The sequence below is a fragment of the Larus michahellis genome, chromosome 2 (genome assembly GCF_964199755.1).
Source record: "Larus michahellis chromosome 2, bLarMic1.1, whole genome shotgun sequence".
NCBI lineage: Eukaryota > Metazoa > Chordata > Aves > Charadriiformes > Laridae > Larus > Larus michahellis.
In genome coordinates this window covers 3930054-3943725 of record NC_133897.1, presented here as the reverse complement: position 1 = coordinate 3943725, position 13672 = coordinate 3930054, and the positions used below count along the sequence as shown (strand labels likewise).

General features: G+C 41.8%; 1 protein-coding gene across 36 annotated transcripts in view; it reads right to left on the bottom strand.

The window, feature by feature from the left end:
• Positions 1-13672, bottom strand: part of OBSCN (obscurin, cytoskeletal calmodulin and titin-interacting RhoGEF) — a 200607-nt gene that overhangs the window by 52222 nt on the left and 134713 nt on the right. For all 36 annotated transcript variants that reach the window (XM_074573946.1, XM_074573908.1, XM_074573915.1 and 33 more), the window contains 14 exons: positions 13601-13633; positions 13402-13500; positions 12737-12955; positions 11839-11905; positions 9816-9844; positions 9401-9529; positions 8437-8576; positions 7488-7688; positions 7052-7134; positions 6141-6314; positions 4551-4710; positions 3562-3678; positions 2176-2340; positions 672-830 (listed from right to left, as the gene is read on the bottom strand). In XM_074573946.1, coding sequence (XP_074430047.1) covers positions 672-830; positions 2176-2340; positions 3562-3678; positions 4551-4710; positions 6141-6314; positions 7052-7134; positions 7488-7688; positions 8437-8576; positions 9401-9529; positions 9816-9844; positions 11839-11905; positions 12737-12955; positions 13402-13500; positions 13601-13633 — 1775 coding nt within the window. The remainder of the gene's footprint in view (positions 1-671; positions 831-2175; positions 2341-3561; positions 3679-4550; positions 4711-6140; positions 6315-7051; positions 7135-7487; positions 7689-8436; positions 8577-9400; positions 9530-9815; positions 9845-11838; positions 11906-12736; positions 12956-13401; positions 13501-13600; positions 13634-13672) is intronic.

Here is a 13672-nt window from a genome sequence, read left to right as displayed (position 1 = left end):
CCAGTATACTTGACTTTCCGGTCACCAAACAGACATTTTCCTGGGAGTAATTATCACATTTCAGGAAAATAACATCCACCGTTAAAGGGTATCCCAGGGTGGGACACACCAACCCTACAGTGCAGCCCAGGAACAGCACAGTTAGGGACTACCTGAAAAGAAATTACAGAGCAGGCGCTCTCCAGACAAAACATTTTTTTTCTTTGTTGGATAATAAAATCTGCCAGTCAACATCAATGTGGAGAGTGATAAGGACTTTCAGAAGGCCCTGGCTTGGTCAAGAACTCCATGGGGTTTTTGTTTGGTTGGTTTTTACTGGAGTTGAACATTTAATGCTTTGGGAAAATTCTTCCTGCAATTTCTTGCAGTTCTAACCTGAGCCCTGAATGTCTGAAGATGAACAGGTCAAATCCTCTGAATTTTTCATGTCTAAACAGGAATTGGTGTCAGGAAAGGACATAACCTCTCCTGGAGGTATTTCCCCCAGTTTAATACCAACACTACAGACTGCCAAAACCAACAATCTACAAATACTAGATTCTACTTCAAAAACTTTCAGAATAGCTCAAAAGGATAAGTGAAATGTCCCATTTCGATGACCAGAAGATGCATATAAATGTGAAGTTCTCAATGACAGAGAAATGTTGGAGGTGAAGGTATAATGATCAGACCTTCATGATGTTCTTGAAGATGTAACTGTAGGTGTCTGTCTTTGTGTCTCTCTTTGGTTTGCAGATCACAATATAATTTTTGAAGAGGAAGACATGTCTTTTGTGTCCTTTCCACGCCATTCTAGCTCCTGGAGCTCCTTCCCACACAATGAAGTGTCCCTGATAGGAAAAAGAAGGAAGAGCACATAGTGATAAACCTGGAATAATTACCACAATGATGTCTCACTATCATTTTTCAGTGAACAGATAACAAGTGGTTACTGTAACATCGTCACCTGTTTTATCTCTGTTTTATTACAGCACAGCAGATTGTTTCTAATGCTGAAGGTGATGCATCAGACTGACAGCACCAACAGGGGTGCACACAGTGGTTGTCATTACATTGTCTTTTGAATGGCATTCTTTGTTGCCAGAAAAATACGGAGCTCTTGTCAGGTAGGCACACTCTTGGAAATGGAAATGCCAATGGAAAATTGTATTTTGTGTGTTATGCGGACACTTTATGTGCTCACTTGGTCTCCTTCACCACAGCAGGACATTCATTTCAGATACCTTCAGACATATACAGCTCAGTTAGTGACATGGGTTCCCCCTGGCATCATTGGAGAGAAGTAAGCACTCCTGGGGTGCAATTGGACTCTCTTTTGGATGTCTAAATGTGGGTAGATGAATCCCCACCAGAACATCTCACTATCAGTGCAATTTAGCCTTACAACTCCCCTCAGCAATACACCGTGATTCCCACACAAGACACAGGATACAAGCAGGCAGAGTAAAAGATTTGCCCAACGTGACACAGTAAGTCCGCAAAGAAACAGGAATTCGAGTAAGGGCGTTGAAAGTCCTAGACTAGTGTCCCAATAGCTGGGTCGCCTTCCCTCTGTGCTCCTAAACCACACATCTGTTCCATGAGAGAGACATGAAGAAGCACACAGGTCTTCTGGAGATATATGAACAGCTGTGGGAGAACATCCATAAACTGATCTGATAATTTTACACGGAGCGTACGCAAGATATATTATTGCTACCTTGTACCGACATCCCAGCAAACTAGGCTCTTCGGAAGATCTATGTCAGTTTGAAAACATGTAGGCTGAAGAGGGTCAGTGAGCTTCTAACATTTGAGGAATCAACAAAAAAAACCCACTGGTGCCAGTAATTTCAGGAATTGGCCCATATAACTTGCCAATAATAAGAGAGGAGGAGAAAAAATTAAAATGCTTTAAAATCATGTGGGGGCCCAGAACAAATCTGTTCCTGTTTGATGAGTGGGTTGAAAAGGCAAATAACTCCAATATGTGTGAATTGCTCCATAAGTGTCTGTGCTCTGGTGCTTCAAATCCTAATCAAGCCAGGAGACCCATGTGTCTGAACGGTAAGAATGGCAATAAGCAAATACTCTTTCAGATATGATTTCTAAAGGGGCTTCTTGTAGGACCTAAGGATATTTAGAAACTACTGAAGGCGCTCATAGCACTAACGCCAACTGAGAAATTCCAGTTACCTGTCGGATGGGTTCACCAAGGCTTTCCAAGGTCCCCGGATAATTCTCAATGAGTGACACATGGAGGTTGTTTTCTGCTCTTCGGGTGAGTGCAGACACGATGGCATAAGCCTGCTCCAGCAAAGTGCAGTTTTGGCTATTTCTTGCTTTGTTTCGGATTAATTCCTGTAGACGAATGAAGCAAATGTTACTGGGCAGTCAGAAAAAAACTTAATACATTTCCTTAATAGCCAAAGACTTTCTCAGTATCTGTTCCAGCTCTTTCATCTGAGCAACTTTTAGCCCGTTCTTTCACCACGTGCTGCTTAGCTACTAAATCCTATTCCTTCTTACCTCTTCTGTAGCCTTAATGAGTAACCATCTGGCTTTTCCTTACATCAATTGATATTAAACAAAGACAAAGTTGAAGCAAATACCAGATATGTGGCAGTGATTGAAAAGCAAAAAAACCCCAAAGCAATGCTAAATGTATCCATTGCATTTCTCTTGTGCTTACCCCGATGACACCATGAGGCAAGCAATTCATGTGGCAGTGCTAAACTACGAGTCAATATTAGATTAGTAAAAAGAGAGGTTGGAAAAAGATACAAAATGACAGTTATCATGTTCTTATATTTGCTCCTGTTCCTCTCTCTTAGGAGAGGGACATGCCCACGCTTGCTCTCTCTTCCAAGAGACCATTAAAAATTTTGGTTTCAAGCTATTCCAACTGCTCACTTAGGTAACTCTAGAATACAGACGTATTTTGGCATGGCTGTATTCTTCCTGGATATCCTAGTGCTATTTCCCATATAAAAATACTATTTAAAATGCTACTTTGAAATGTTTGTTTGTGGTCTGGGCTAGAGCCTGAGATAGTAGGATGGATAAAAGCTCAAAAGATGAAACATTTTGGGATGGTAAAATGGGGCAAAGCTTATCAGAAAACAAAAATTTCATCTTACTATAAAAAACACAAGAAAAGAAAGTGGTCAGTCAGTATCTTACTCATTGGAAACTGCTTATTTTTAAAACATACCTGTTGCTGAATGTGAAGCAAATTCATACTTGTCATGGATATATACATACATGTATTCATATATATATATAAACACATATTTTTATATATGTATATGCATATATTTAAAGATCACTCAGATAAAGTTTGCCGAACTTTATGGAGTTGGAGACTATGAACTTCTACCTGCATTTACATTTACAAAACTATTTAGAGAGCAGCATCACTGGTGATGGTTACTGTCTGTCTTACTCAAGCAGCTTTCTATTGTCGTTGCATCAGAAGGAAGGCAAGAAATACGAAATAAAAAAAAAAGTCTTTTTCTACACAAGCTGCACGAAGCAGAACATAAACCTATCAGATATAAGCGCGCAACAAAAGTGCTTCACCTTGATTATAGTCTGATACTGCTGGATCCTGTTTATGGGTTTTTCCAGGTAGTGCTGCAGTGGTGGGATAAGTGGCTGTGAAGGATCTTCATTCATTAAAATTTCGTCTGTGTATCTCTGAGAAAATACATAGAAGAATGAGGAAAGGTTGTTATAAAGAACAATAAAAAAGATTACTCCTATATGATGCTGGTTCATAGACTAACTCAGCCAAAACTGGATAGCTCTCCCAGACCTTACATCCCATATTTTGGACATCTGTAACGCTCCCCGATCCTTTACCAGCCAGTTATTATTCTAGACTACAAGAAGTCTGAAATGCTGAATTTGTCGAGAGGAGTCCATGTGCGAGGACATCAGCCACGGAGCTGGGTGTCTATCCTTTCCAGTGATCTGTGAATGTGGGGTGAGGGTGAACACGTGCATTTTTTTTCCTAGCGAGCATCAGGCTGGACCAGCTGGTGAGTAGGATGCTCATGGAGGGGATAAAAGTGTGCAGGATCTGGGCAGGGGCATCAGAGGGACACAGGAGCCGTGCTGCTGCTCCGGGGATCCACAAACATCCATGTGCTCATGGATGGAGTGTTGTGTGTGTGTTTTCATGAGTGAACTTCAATCCTGAGCAGCTGGAGAGGAGAAAGGGGATTTCCCTATCTATACTGAAATTTCATGTAAGTTCACTTGGTCTAATAACGTAGTGGCCCTTAAAACATCCCTTAATTACAATTATATAATCACAGCCACACTCATGTCTGTATAATCTTTATAATAATCATAAATGCATTAGCATATGTAAATATATTCCCATATTGATTGTACTGACCAGGAAAAGCTAGACAGTGAATACAAAATTATTATATTTAGCAATGATTTCCCACAAAAATCCTTAATAATCTTTTTCAGGATCACACTTGTGATTAATAACTACACTTCTTGATGCAGTGGGTTCTAGGATGCATGTTCAGCAGGAACTTTGGCTCCTGTTTTACCTTGTAGAACTCCTGGACAGCTTTGCTGACAACGATCGATTCAGCCTGTACCCTCCCCACCAGGTACTGGATGTACTTGTTAAACTCTGCTTCGTGCTTGATAAAGCACATGGCCACGTCATCATCAGTGTCACATTTCTGCAAGCCTCGGAGAAAGACACTGTGGACACAAAGGAAAAAGGACATCTGAGAAGGTGGTGACGGAATGAGGTTAGAACAGAGCCTCAGCAGCCAGAGTTTTAAATCAGGAGATTTCAGGTTAAAGGAAATGACTGGGGGAAAGGAGGGATGTGGCCACATTAACATTAAACTTCTCAAAGCCTTTTCAGCCAGGATGATGCTGTCCCTCTTAGCTTGAAAGTATAAGATGTCCTGCAAGGAAGGTAGGGACAACTTTCAAGGGCTTAGGTCAAGCTGGGAAGTCAATCCCTCGCCAGATCCTTATGTTTGAGGATCAATGAACCATTCACGAGTGAAGACAGAGATCCCCACCCTGTCTCACAAAGGATGTTGAGGCAGGTTCACATACACAAAGATTTTTTAGCAGTGTTGGTAGCTGATGACATGCATCACCTCCCGCAATTAAAGTTATTTTGGGGAAAAAACAAAAGAAGAGGGAGGGAGACGAGAGAAAGAGGGAGCAAAGAGAAGGGAAATCTATTCTTGTGGCGCAGCCAGGGAAAGTGCCAGGTGTCCCACATAAGCGTCCTCCCGGTTGCAAAGGCAACGCCCCCCATAATGATTTCCCCAGAGTAACTATCTACTTTTCATCACAATCTGCTCAAACTCCTATTTGATTGCTCCTGCTTGTGATACTGCTAGCACTGATCAGAGCACACGTTGATCGGGGAAGATACTGCACGCTCACTGATTATTGAGCTTTGTACTTGCATATTATTGACGTTCCTCTACGATAAACCAAAGGTTAGGACCACAGGGTAGGAAAATGGGGAAGAAAGGGTGATTCTCATGCTGTTGGCAGGGACTTCCCATGACAGCAAGAGTGTCAAGGTGCAAAAAGAAACCCCTTAGCAATGGGAAGACTTAGGCATGTAAGACATTGTACACCACCTCCTCTCCCTGGCAAGTTGTCCTGGTTGGAGGACACAAGTAAAAGTATTTCAGCCTGAACCTTGGGAAGTCATTCCGTGAACAGTAGATCTGCAGTAAATCCCTCCTTGGAGTAGGCAGAGGCATTTTGCCACGGCGTTGTACCTGGGCAGCCTGCTATAGCTGGACGTGTTTCGAACACATGGATGCTGGCATCAGTTTTAGATGAATGTTTGTCACCACTGAAGTGCCTGTAAGACTATGTTACTTTTTACTAATAGTTCACTGTTTCTCAATTAAACTCACTTAAAAGGGTAAGAAATAAGATGGACATATGAAGCCTTGAAGCTCTGATGGGAGTCCCAACTCTGTGCTCTGATTTAAGCTATGCCATCATTTATGATCCAAAAGGACCATCAGGTCCCTTGTATCTCAGCACTGCCAGTGCTCCATATCCCCCACAGTAATAATAATTACTGTAGCTCTGACGCCAGGCATGTGAACCACAATTTGCTCATGAAGGCACATGGGAATTCCCACCTGGAATGGAAGCGAGTAATGTCATCAATATTTCTGAAGATGGTGGATTTCTGACTGGCGACAGCTCCTGGGACATTGGGACAGGTCTCAGTAAACCTAAGGTGATGAGTCTGGAGGAACTGTAGGTCTTGAATGTAATCCTCTTCTGAGATCAACAGTTCTTGAATAAGAACGCTGAAGGGAAGACAAAGAGGCAAAAAGAAATCACAGAAAAAGCACCACAATTATTCTTGACGTGCTGAGAGATTTTTAGGCTCTGAAATGGAGATATACAATCAGAGGAACAGACTCCTTGGAGCGTGTTGACTAGATCCCCTCTGACAGTAAGAGGAATTTGGATACCCTGCTCATGGAGCGACACCTACAGACATCTACTGTTGGGGCAGACAAAACAGAGCATGAGCCCCAAAAGGATCTATGTAAAGTAGACAGTGGCAACTTCAATACCATTTCATGCAATCAAGAAAGTAAATACCTCCATGAGACCACACGCAGCAGCGTGCTGCACTGCAAGGGAGCAGCACAAGGTCGAGTGCTTTCACACCCTCTTTAGACATCACCCTCAGATATAGGGCACCGCAAAGTACAGAGGTTCTGTAGTTTAGGATTTAGTGAAATCAGAGCGCTTCTGGAATTACATCATGTAAAACCATCCTTTCAAGTCATCCAATATGATTTAGATTGTCTGGAATTTTCCTAGGCCAAAATCAATGGCAAAACCCAATCAAAGATCGCAGATAATACAAGTCTGAGAGGATGGAGGGTTTGATTGATTCTAGGAAAGGGGAGGTGGCAGGACTCAGCAGAACAAAAACAGTGACTCTGACAGGAGGGACCTAGATACCAACATTTATGTGGGTTCAAAAGGCAGGAAAACGTAAAGGTGCAAATACCAAATGACACGAGCTCACCTTAGCTTCCTTTTATATTCATCTTCAGAAACAAACTCCCCAGGGAACTCAGGAGCTTCTGTTGTTCCCCACTCTGGTGACATCTAAAATGCAAGAAAAAAAAGAAACATTATTCTTTTAAGTTAACAGTGCTTTTATCAATGCACACTGAGGAATATCCCACGTTCACAGTCCCTTTCAACAATTCCTAAACCGGTGTGAAGTTTTTTTTTTTGCTGAAGGATGATTAGGTATTTCAAACCCAGGCACCCCTACAGACATACAGAAATATTGTCCAAAAGATGAAAAAGCATGTCAAAACATGAAAAAGTCCAATCATGTTACAGACCCCTTCAACAGCCTCCTTGTCCATCACTCCTCGCAAAAGGGATGGCTCCAAACTGCAACAGAAGCAAGTAATTTTACATGAAAAAAGAAACACGGACTGAGCAGTCACCTTTAATTTCTTGTCCAGATAAGCTGGAGATACCCAACCCTGTCGAGAGGGGCTAGATTTCGTGGGTTTAGTCCTGACCAGCCATTTCAAAGGATGAGCTGAATCAAGGACTTCCACATATTGGCCTTCCTTCAAAGTGATGGTCTCTCTGTCAGGCGCAGCGGGCACGTAGTCAGCTGTGACCATGTAGACATCAAAGATCTGCAGGCGTGAAACGACAGTTATTTTGTGCTCTGAAAACAGAATACGGAAACACCAGCAGAACATAAGTGCTTATCTGCGTTTAATGTTTTATTCTCCAGCCCTTGTCGGGCAAATAGAATCACTATTTGCTTTTTTGCAAGTGGAAGGCTGGGTCTCTAGGAGGCTCAGGCCGTATTTTCAAAACTATCTGAGATGTTTTGGATTTACACCATGAAACAGTGGATTTTTCTCCCAAGGCAAAACAAACAGCAGTCCTGAAAATGTCAAAATAAGTTAACGTTTCCAAAGTTTTAAGGGCTTTTTTTTGGCTTTGTGTGTGTTTCGTTGGGGTTTTTTTTAGAAGAGTTTGAAATGAACATCTCAAGATTTTCAAATTTCTAATTTTTACAAAATTCTCATTTTTCTCAGGAAGAACTTCTCAGAAAAATTCTTCTGACCAACTCTGTCCAAGGCCACAGAAAATCAAAGCTCTGACTTTCTGAAGCTCAGCCATGAAAGCAAAAGGTGCCAAATAATGGATTTGTTTTGACCACATTGACTTGAACAACTTCTTCAAGGTCACACAGTGAGCATCAGAATTTGATACTCTATGCTCTGTATCCCAGACCCAATATTTAACTACTAAATATACCTACTAAAGTGAAGTATAACCCTAAAGGGGATGGAGAGCCTTAAGCCACAGGAGACTGGTCGTTCTAAGTAAAGTTTTCTCCTTGTGTCAAACTTGTCCATAAAGGTATCATACCTCTCCTCTGGAATCCCCATCTTCAGACTCAGAGGAGGACTCCTGAGCAATGGATGAAGGTCTGGATCGCCCATGGCGAGGAGATGCAGAGGGAGTTTTTGACTCATCATCACTTTCTGCTCCTGGCACTCGAAGTGTAGCTAAAAAGCAGAGCAACAGCAAAGTGTGAAATAAAGATCTGTAATTCCAACACGAACCATATCTGTAATAATTTCCAATTTCATAAAAACAAATATTCCCTAGTAAGAACATTTCTTGTATTTAGTGTGCTCTCCTATTGATATTTAGGATTAAATAAAGAATTGGGACGTTTTAATACATGAGGTTGCATGCCTACTGCATGTATTGCCACTGTCCTGCAAGAATATTTGTAGGAGAGGTAATGCCTCTATTTTTGCTTCAAGATAAAACTTTACTACAAGATAATTAGTATATGATACACAAAGCAGGATTTTTTCATTCAACTGAACAAATGGTTGTGCACACAGTTTTCAGCCTCAACTTGATTTTAAAATCCCATTGTGAGCTAAAACTTGAAGATGTCGGAAGTCTTCAAAACAGGATTGCTTTCAGACTCGGGAGCGATGAACACCTGAGGAACTCAAAATACCAGAGATGTTCAAAAGACACTTCCATTTTTTCAACTGCCCTTCACTCTAAAACTTACAGTTACTCCTACTTATTTAAATAAACACCGTATACATAAAATGGACACCAGGCATCTCAGTTTACTGTAATAGCTTTTTTTCCTAGTTCAAAATGTAGACTAACACACGCAGTTTGGATGGACTCTTACTAAAAACTCTTAGTCCTAAGCATTTACAAATGATCATAGGCTTATGTAGGGTGACCGTCTCAAAACTTGCTTCATAAAGCTCACTGATATTTAAAGTCCAGATGATACATCAAAGAAAGACTGCGTATTTTTCTACACTAATTAAATTGCATTTGTTGGGTTGCTTACCCTGACTTATTTTTGCAGATACCATTTCTGAGATACGGGAGGTGAGTTTCTGGAAGAACTCTTCTGAGCCAACATCAGCTAAGGAAATAGGGCTTTTGGGTACACCCTCTCTAACAGCTTCAAGGTCTCCTGGAAAAGAGAGAATTTTCTATTAAGTAGGCAATGTCATTGGAAAGTCATTTTTTTTTGAGTAACAAAAGCTTCTATGGAAGGAAAGTCTTATTTTCTTCACTTCCTCTGTTTTTGAATATACAAATAATTCACCCTTGAACAGAGACCAGTCCTGAAAAGCTCCAACATTTCAGACAGTTTCAAGAAAACGGGATAAAAGTAGGTGGTAATCATGAAAGGCAGAGACAAACTCAGCTGTAGATGTGAAGGGCAGGAGTAGAAGAGAGAGAATAGCTACTCTTACCTTCTCTTGTTTCAGAAGGATGAATAGCTCTGAAAAAGAAAGAGTAAAGCAGAGTTTAACATTTAAATAAAATGTATAGTAAGGAGAGGTAAATGAGAAACACCCTCTCCTTCTCACACCCCGCACGTGAAGGCTGGGGATATCTAAGGTAGGGCTCTGGTTGGGACGGCAGCTGCTGGTAGCCAATGTCACCAGGGCCTCTATAAGAAATGAGAAATGGAGCATCTGGCTCATGTGGGCATGGAAACACTTGGGTGTCTTTGTCTTTGAGCCAAATCCCATCTGAGAATTCTTCTTATTCCTGACTTTTATTTCAAACTGTTGCTTGAGAAGACCTGGCTGCTCAGGGAGTGGGTTGCAGAGCAGAATATCCTCCATCTCCCTGGTGCTGCTGGGACTTTATTCCCAGCTGACAATGAAATAAAAGTATTACAGTTGGTGACATCATGTCAAGTGGGATCTGTATTCTCAGTCAGTTTTCAGTGAACCAATGCTCAACAATTTCAGCCTGGAGAAGAGAAGGCTCCAGGAAGACCTTCCAGTAGACCCTTCCAGTATCCGAAGGGGGCCTACAAGAAAGCTGGAGAGGGACTTTTTACCAGGGCATGTAATGATAGGACGAGGAGTAACAGCTTCAAACTGGAAGAGGGGAGATTTAGATCAGATATTAGGAAGAAATTTTTCACTATGAGGGTGGTGAGACACTGGCACAGGTTACCCAGGGAAGCTGTGGCTGCCCCATCCCTGGAGGTGTCCAAGGCCAGGTTGGATGGGGCTTTGAGCAACTGGTCTAGTGGGAGGTGTCCCTGCCCGTGGGAGGTGTCCCTGCCCATGGCAGGGGGTTGGAACTAGTTGGTCTTTGAGGTCCCTTCCAATTCTAAATATTCTACGATGCTATGATAATTTCCAGTGGTTTCGTTAGGAAAGCAAGGACTGGAGAATACGCAGATGCCGTAGTCCTTCCAAGAGACCTTCTCCCACCACACCAGGATACCCATGTGTTGGGGAAGCAAGCCAACTACTGGTATTGCAGCAGTTTTGAGCTCCAGAGACCCTTGCTACACTGACAGATTTTACCAGCATCAAACTCATTCATGCCAGCAGGAAAGGGGCAGGACGCTATACTGTCAACACTGAGCGAAGATAGCTCCACAGACATGAAGAACTACCAGCATTTGCTTACATCTGATGAAGAGTGTTTGTGGTGTTTCCCAGGACCACAGCTCTGTCAAAACTCTAATATCCTGAGGTCAACATCTCTGCTATTCCTGTGCTATTTGGAGGCAGGATGTAAATTTTCATTGCACAAGCTGATCTGCCCTGATTCTGTTAGTACATAGGAAGCTGGAGGAAGCTCACTCCACGTGATATGTGATAAACCATATATCACCGAGTATGTTTAACAGAGCCTGGGGACAATCTCGGGAGAGGTTGCGGTGGAATAGCTGAATTCACACCGTAGCTTTCTTCACACTCCAGAAAAACACTGGTCAAGCCTTTTAGGCTGGACGTATTCTAGAAGCTAACTTGCGTTCAGGTGGATACCGTTTTTCAGACTGTAACTGCCTACTCACAAGCCTCAAATGGCAAATTGGGGAGGTTATTCTTCAGGTGCATTTGTAAACAAGAAGTTTGTGATAGACCCTTCTCATCTACTCCTTTTTCTGTGAAGCATCAGCGTATTTCACTGTTGGCAAGTAACAGTCAGACCTTGACCCTGTGAATTTTTTTTGGCATTCTGCTTAGGAGATGAAAAAGCAGCAAGAGTTTTATATGACCTACCCAATTTTTATTTTTTCTTTGTCCTTGTTCCTATCCTCCCTAATAATCAAGCATAAATGGCTGACACTGTTACTAGAATATTCACAGCACTTTCCATCTTAGGACCTCAAACTATTTTAACTCTGGTGCTGAGGCATGAATATAAGATGTTAAAGTGAATACTTCCTAAAAGTGACTCGGGGAACTTCTGCAGGGTGGTACCTGCACTGGTCCCCTTCAGCATGGGTGGCCAACCACTTACCCCAGTGTGGTCATGATGGCTTCTGACACCATCACACGCTCTTGGGTCAGAACTTCGGCCTCTTTCACTGCAAGATTAGGGTTTATCATTAGAGGACAGAAGGCAGAGAATGTTCTTTTAATGTATTTAATGTAGTCATACTTTCTAAACATGGATTACTGGGAATACTGGAATACTGAATCTGACCTGTTAGCAGCTCCTGACCTGGGATACGTGCGCCCACTCATAAGATGCAAATAGTGTACTCCTCTCCCTGTTCACATAGATGTACGGTTGCCCTATTTCTCTACACTGCCCAAGCTATGCTCCTGTAGTTTATGTTTGTGTAAAATGTACATCCCACAGTAAAAATGTGGGATGCAAGAAAGGATTAACAGAAAAATGAAGTCCTTCACAATGCCGCCCCTATTCCCAGCCTATATTTGCTTGTCCCACCACTTACTGAAGGACTTATGTCAAGAGAGGCCCTGGAAAGCTCTGCCAAAGGGGAATCAAATAACTCCAGCTGTCTTAAGGTAATTCTATAAGCCACATACCTTATCAGACTGAAGTGCTCAAAATAAATTTTTTTATATGGTGACTTTTTCTAGTTACTTTACATTGCCTTTCTTCCTCTCTTTTTCCTTTGTGCTTAATTTGTTTGTTTGATAGACCTTTCTTCTGTTTATACAGAAAAGATGGTGCTGTTAATCCAAATTAGGGTCACAAATCTAAAGCATTACAGAAGTAAAGAATGTAAACATCTGCAAGACAAGCAAATTCACAGCTAATCTAGGGAAAATGCATCTTTTTTCAGTTGTGATTTGATTAATTTCCTTATCAGTCACACTTGTTTTTCTCGTAGGCACTGTATGAAAGGGAACGCAGAGAACGTGTGTGTAGTGTAAGAAAGATTTACCATCTGCAACTTCCAGGTTGGCAGTGCAGATGGACTGGCCAGCCTTGTTGGTAGCAATGCACGTATAAGCTCCGCTGTACTTCTTTTTAACATCCAACAGAATTAAACTGTGATGCATATTCGAACTGGCAAGTTTATATCCAGGCGTGTCTGGTTTGATCCACAGGATGTCTTCCCGAGACACTTCTTTCAGCCAAGTAATAGTTGGTGGTGGATATCCTAAAGGAAAACCAATGCAATGAGCTTTTATTTTCCTAATGGTGTTCCTTCCTCACAATTATGAGCCATGCCATCAATAAATGCTCTTTTAATCTGTTTCCTGATACTTTGCCAACAATAACAGACATAACATAAAATAAAGCAACATAAACCTTTCTGCAACACACTCATAAGGACGTTTAAACCATTCTGTAAAACCAAAACTGTTAATCAATACATCTTCGTAAGACTAATAAGAGTTATTATCCCTGCTTTGACATACAGGAAAATGGAGGTGAAGACGAATAAGGTGCTTTTCTGTAGAGCACGTGAAGTTGGGAGTAGAGTCCCAGACTTCAGATACAGGTGATGAGGCTGCAATGACTTGGGCCAGAGGGAGTCTGGAATGTGTCATGAAGTTATGCATGTAAGCGTTCTGCAGAGAGCCAAGTTATTTATCCACTTACCTTCCACTTTGACAGACAATGTGATGCTCGCACCTTTTTTCACCTTTTTGTTAGTAAATCTTTCTAGGAACCTTGGTGGTATCAGCTGCTCACGGGAATCTGAAAATGACATTATTGATGAAACATGATGACATCTTCCGTGGCGGTTTACTGACAAATTCCTAGGGATTCTGTCATCACCTGCTATGGCTTCCCTCACCTGTTTCTGATGGCTCTTCTTTCTCGTCAGGATCTGTAACACAGGGAGAAAAAACCAAAGTGACAAATAGAA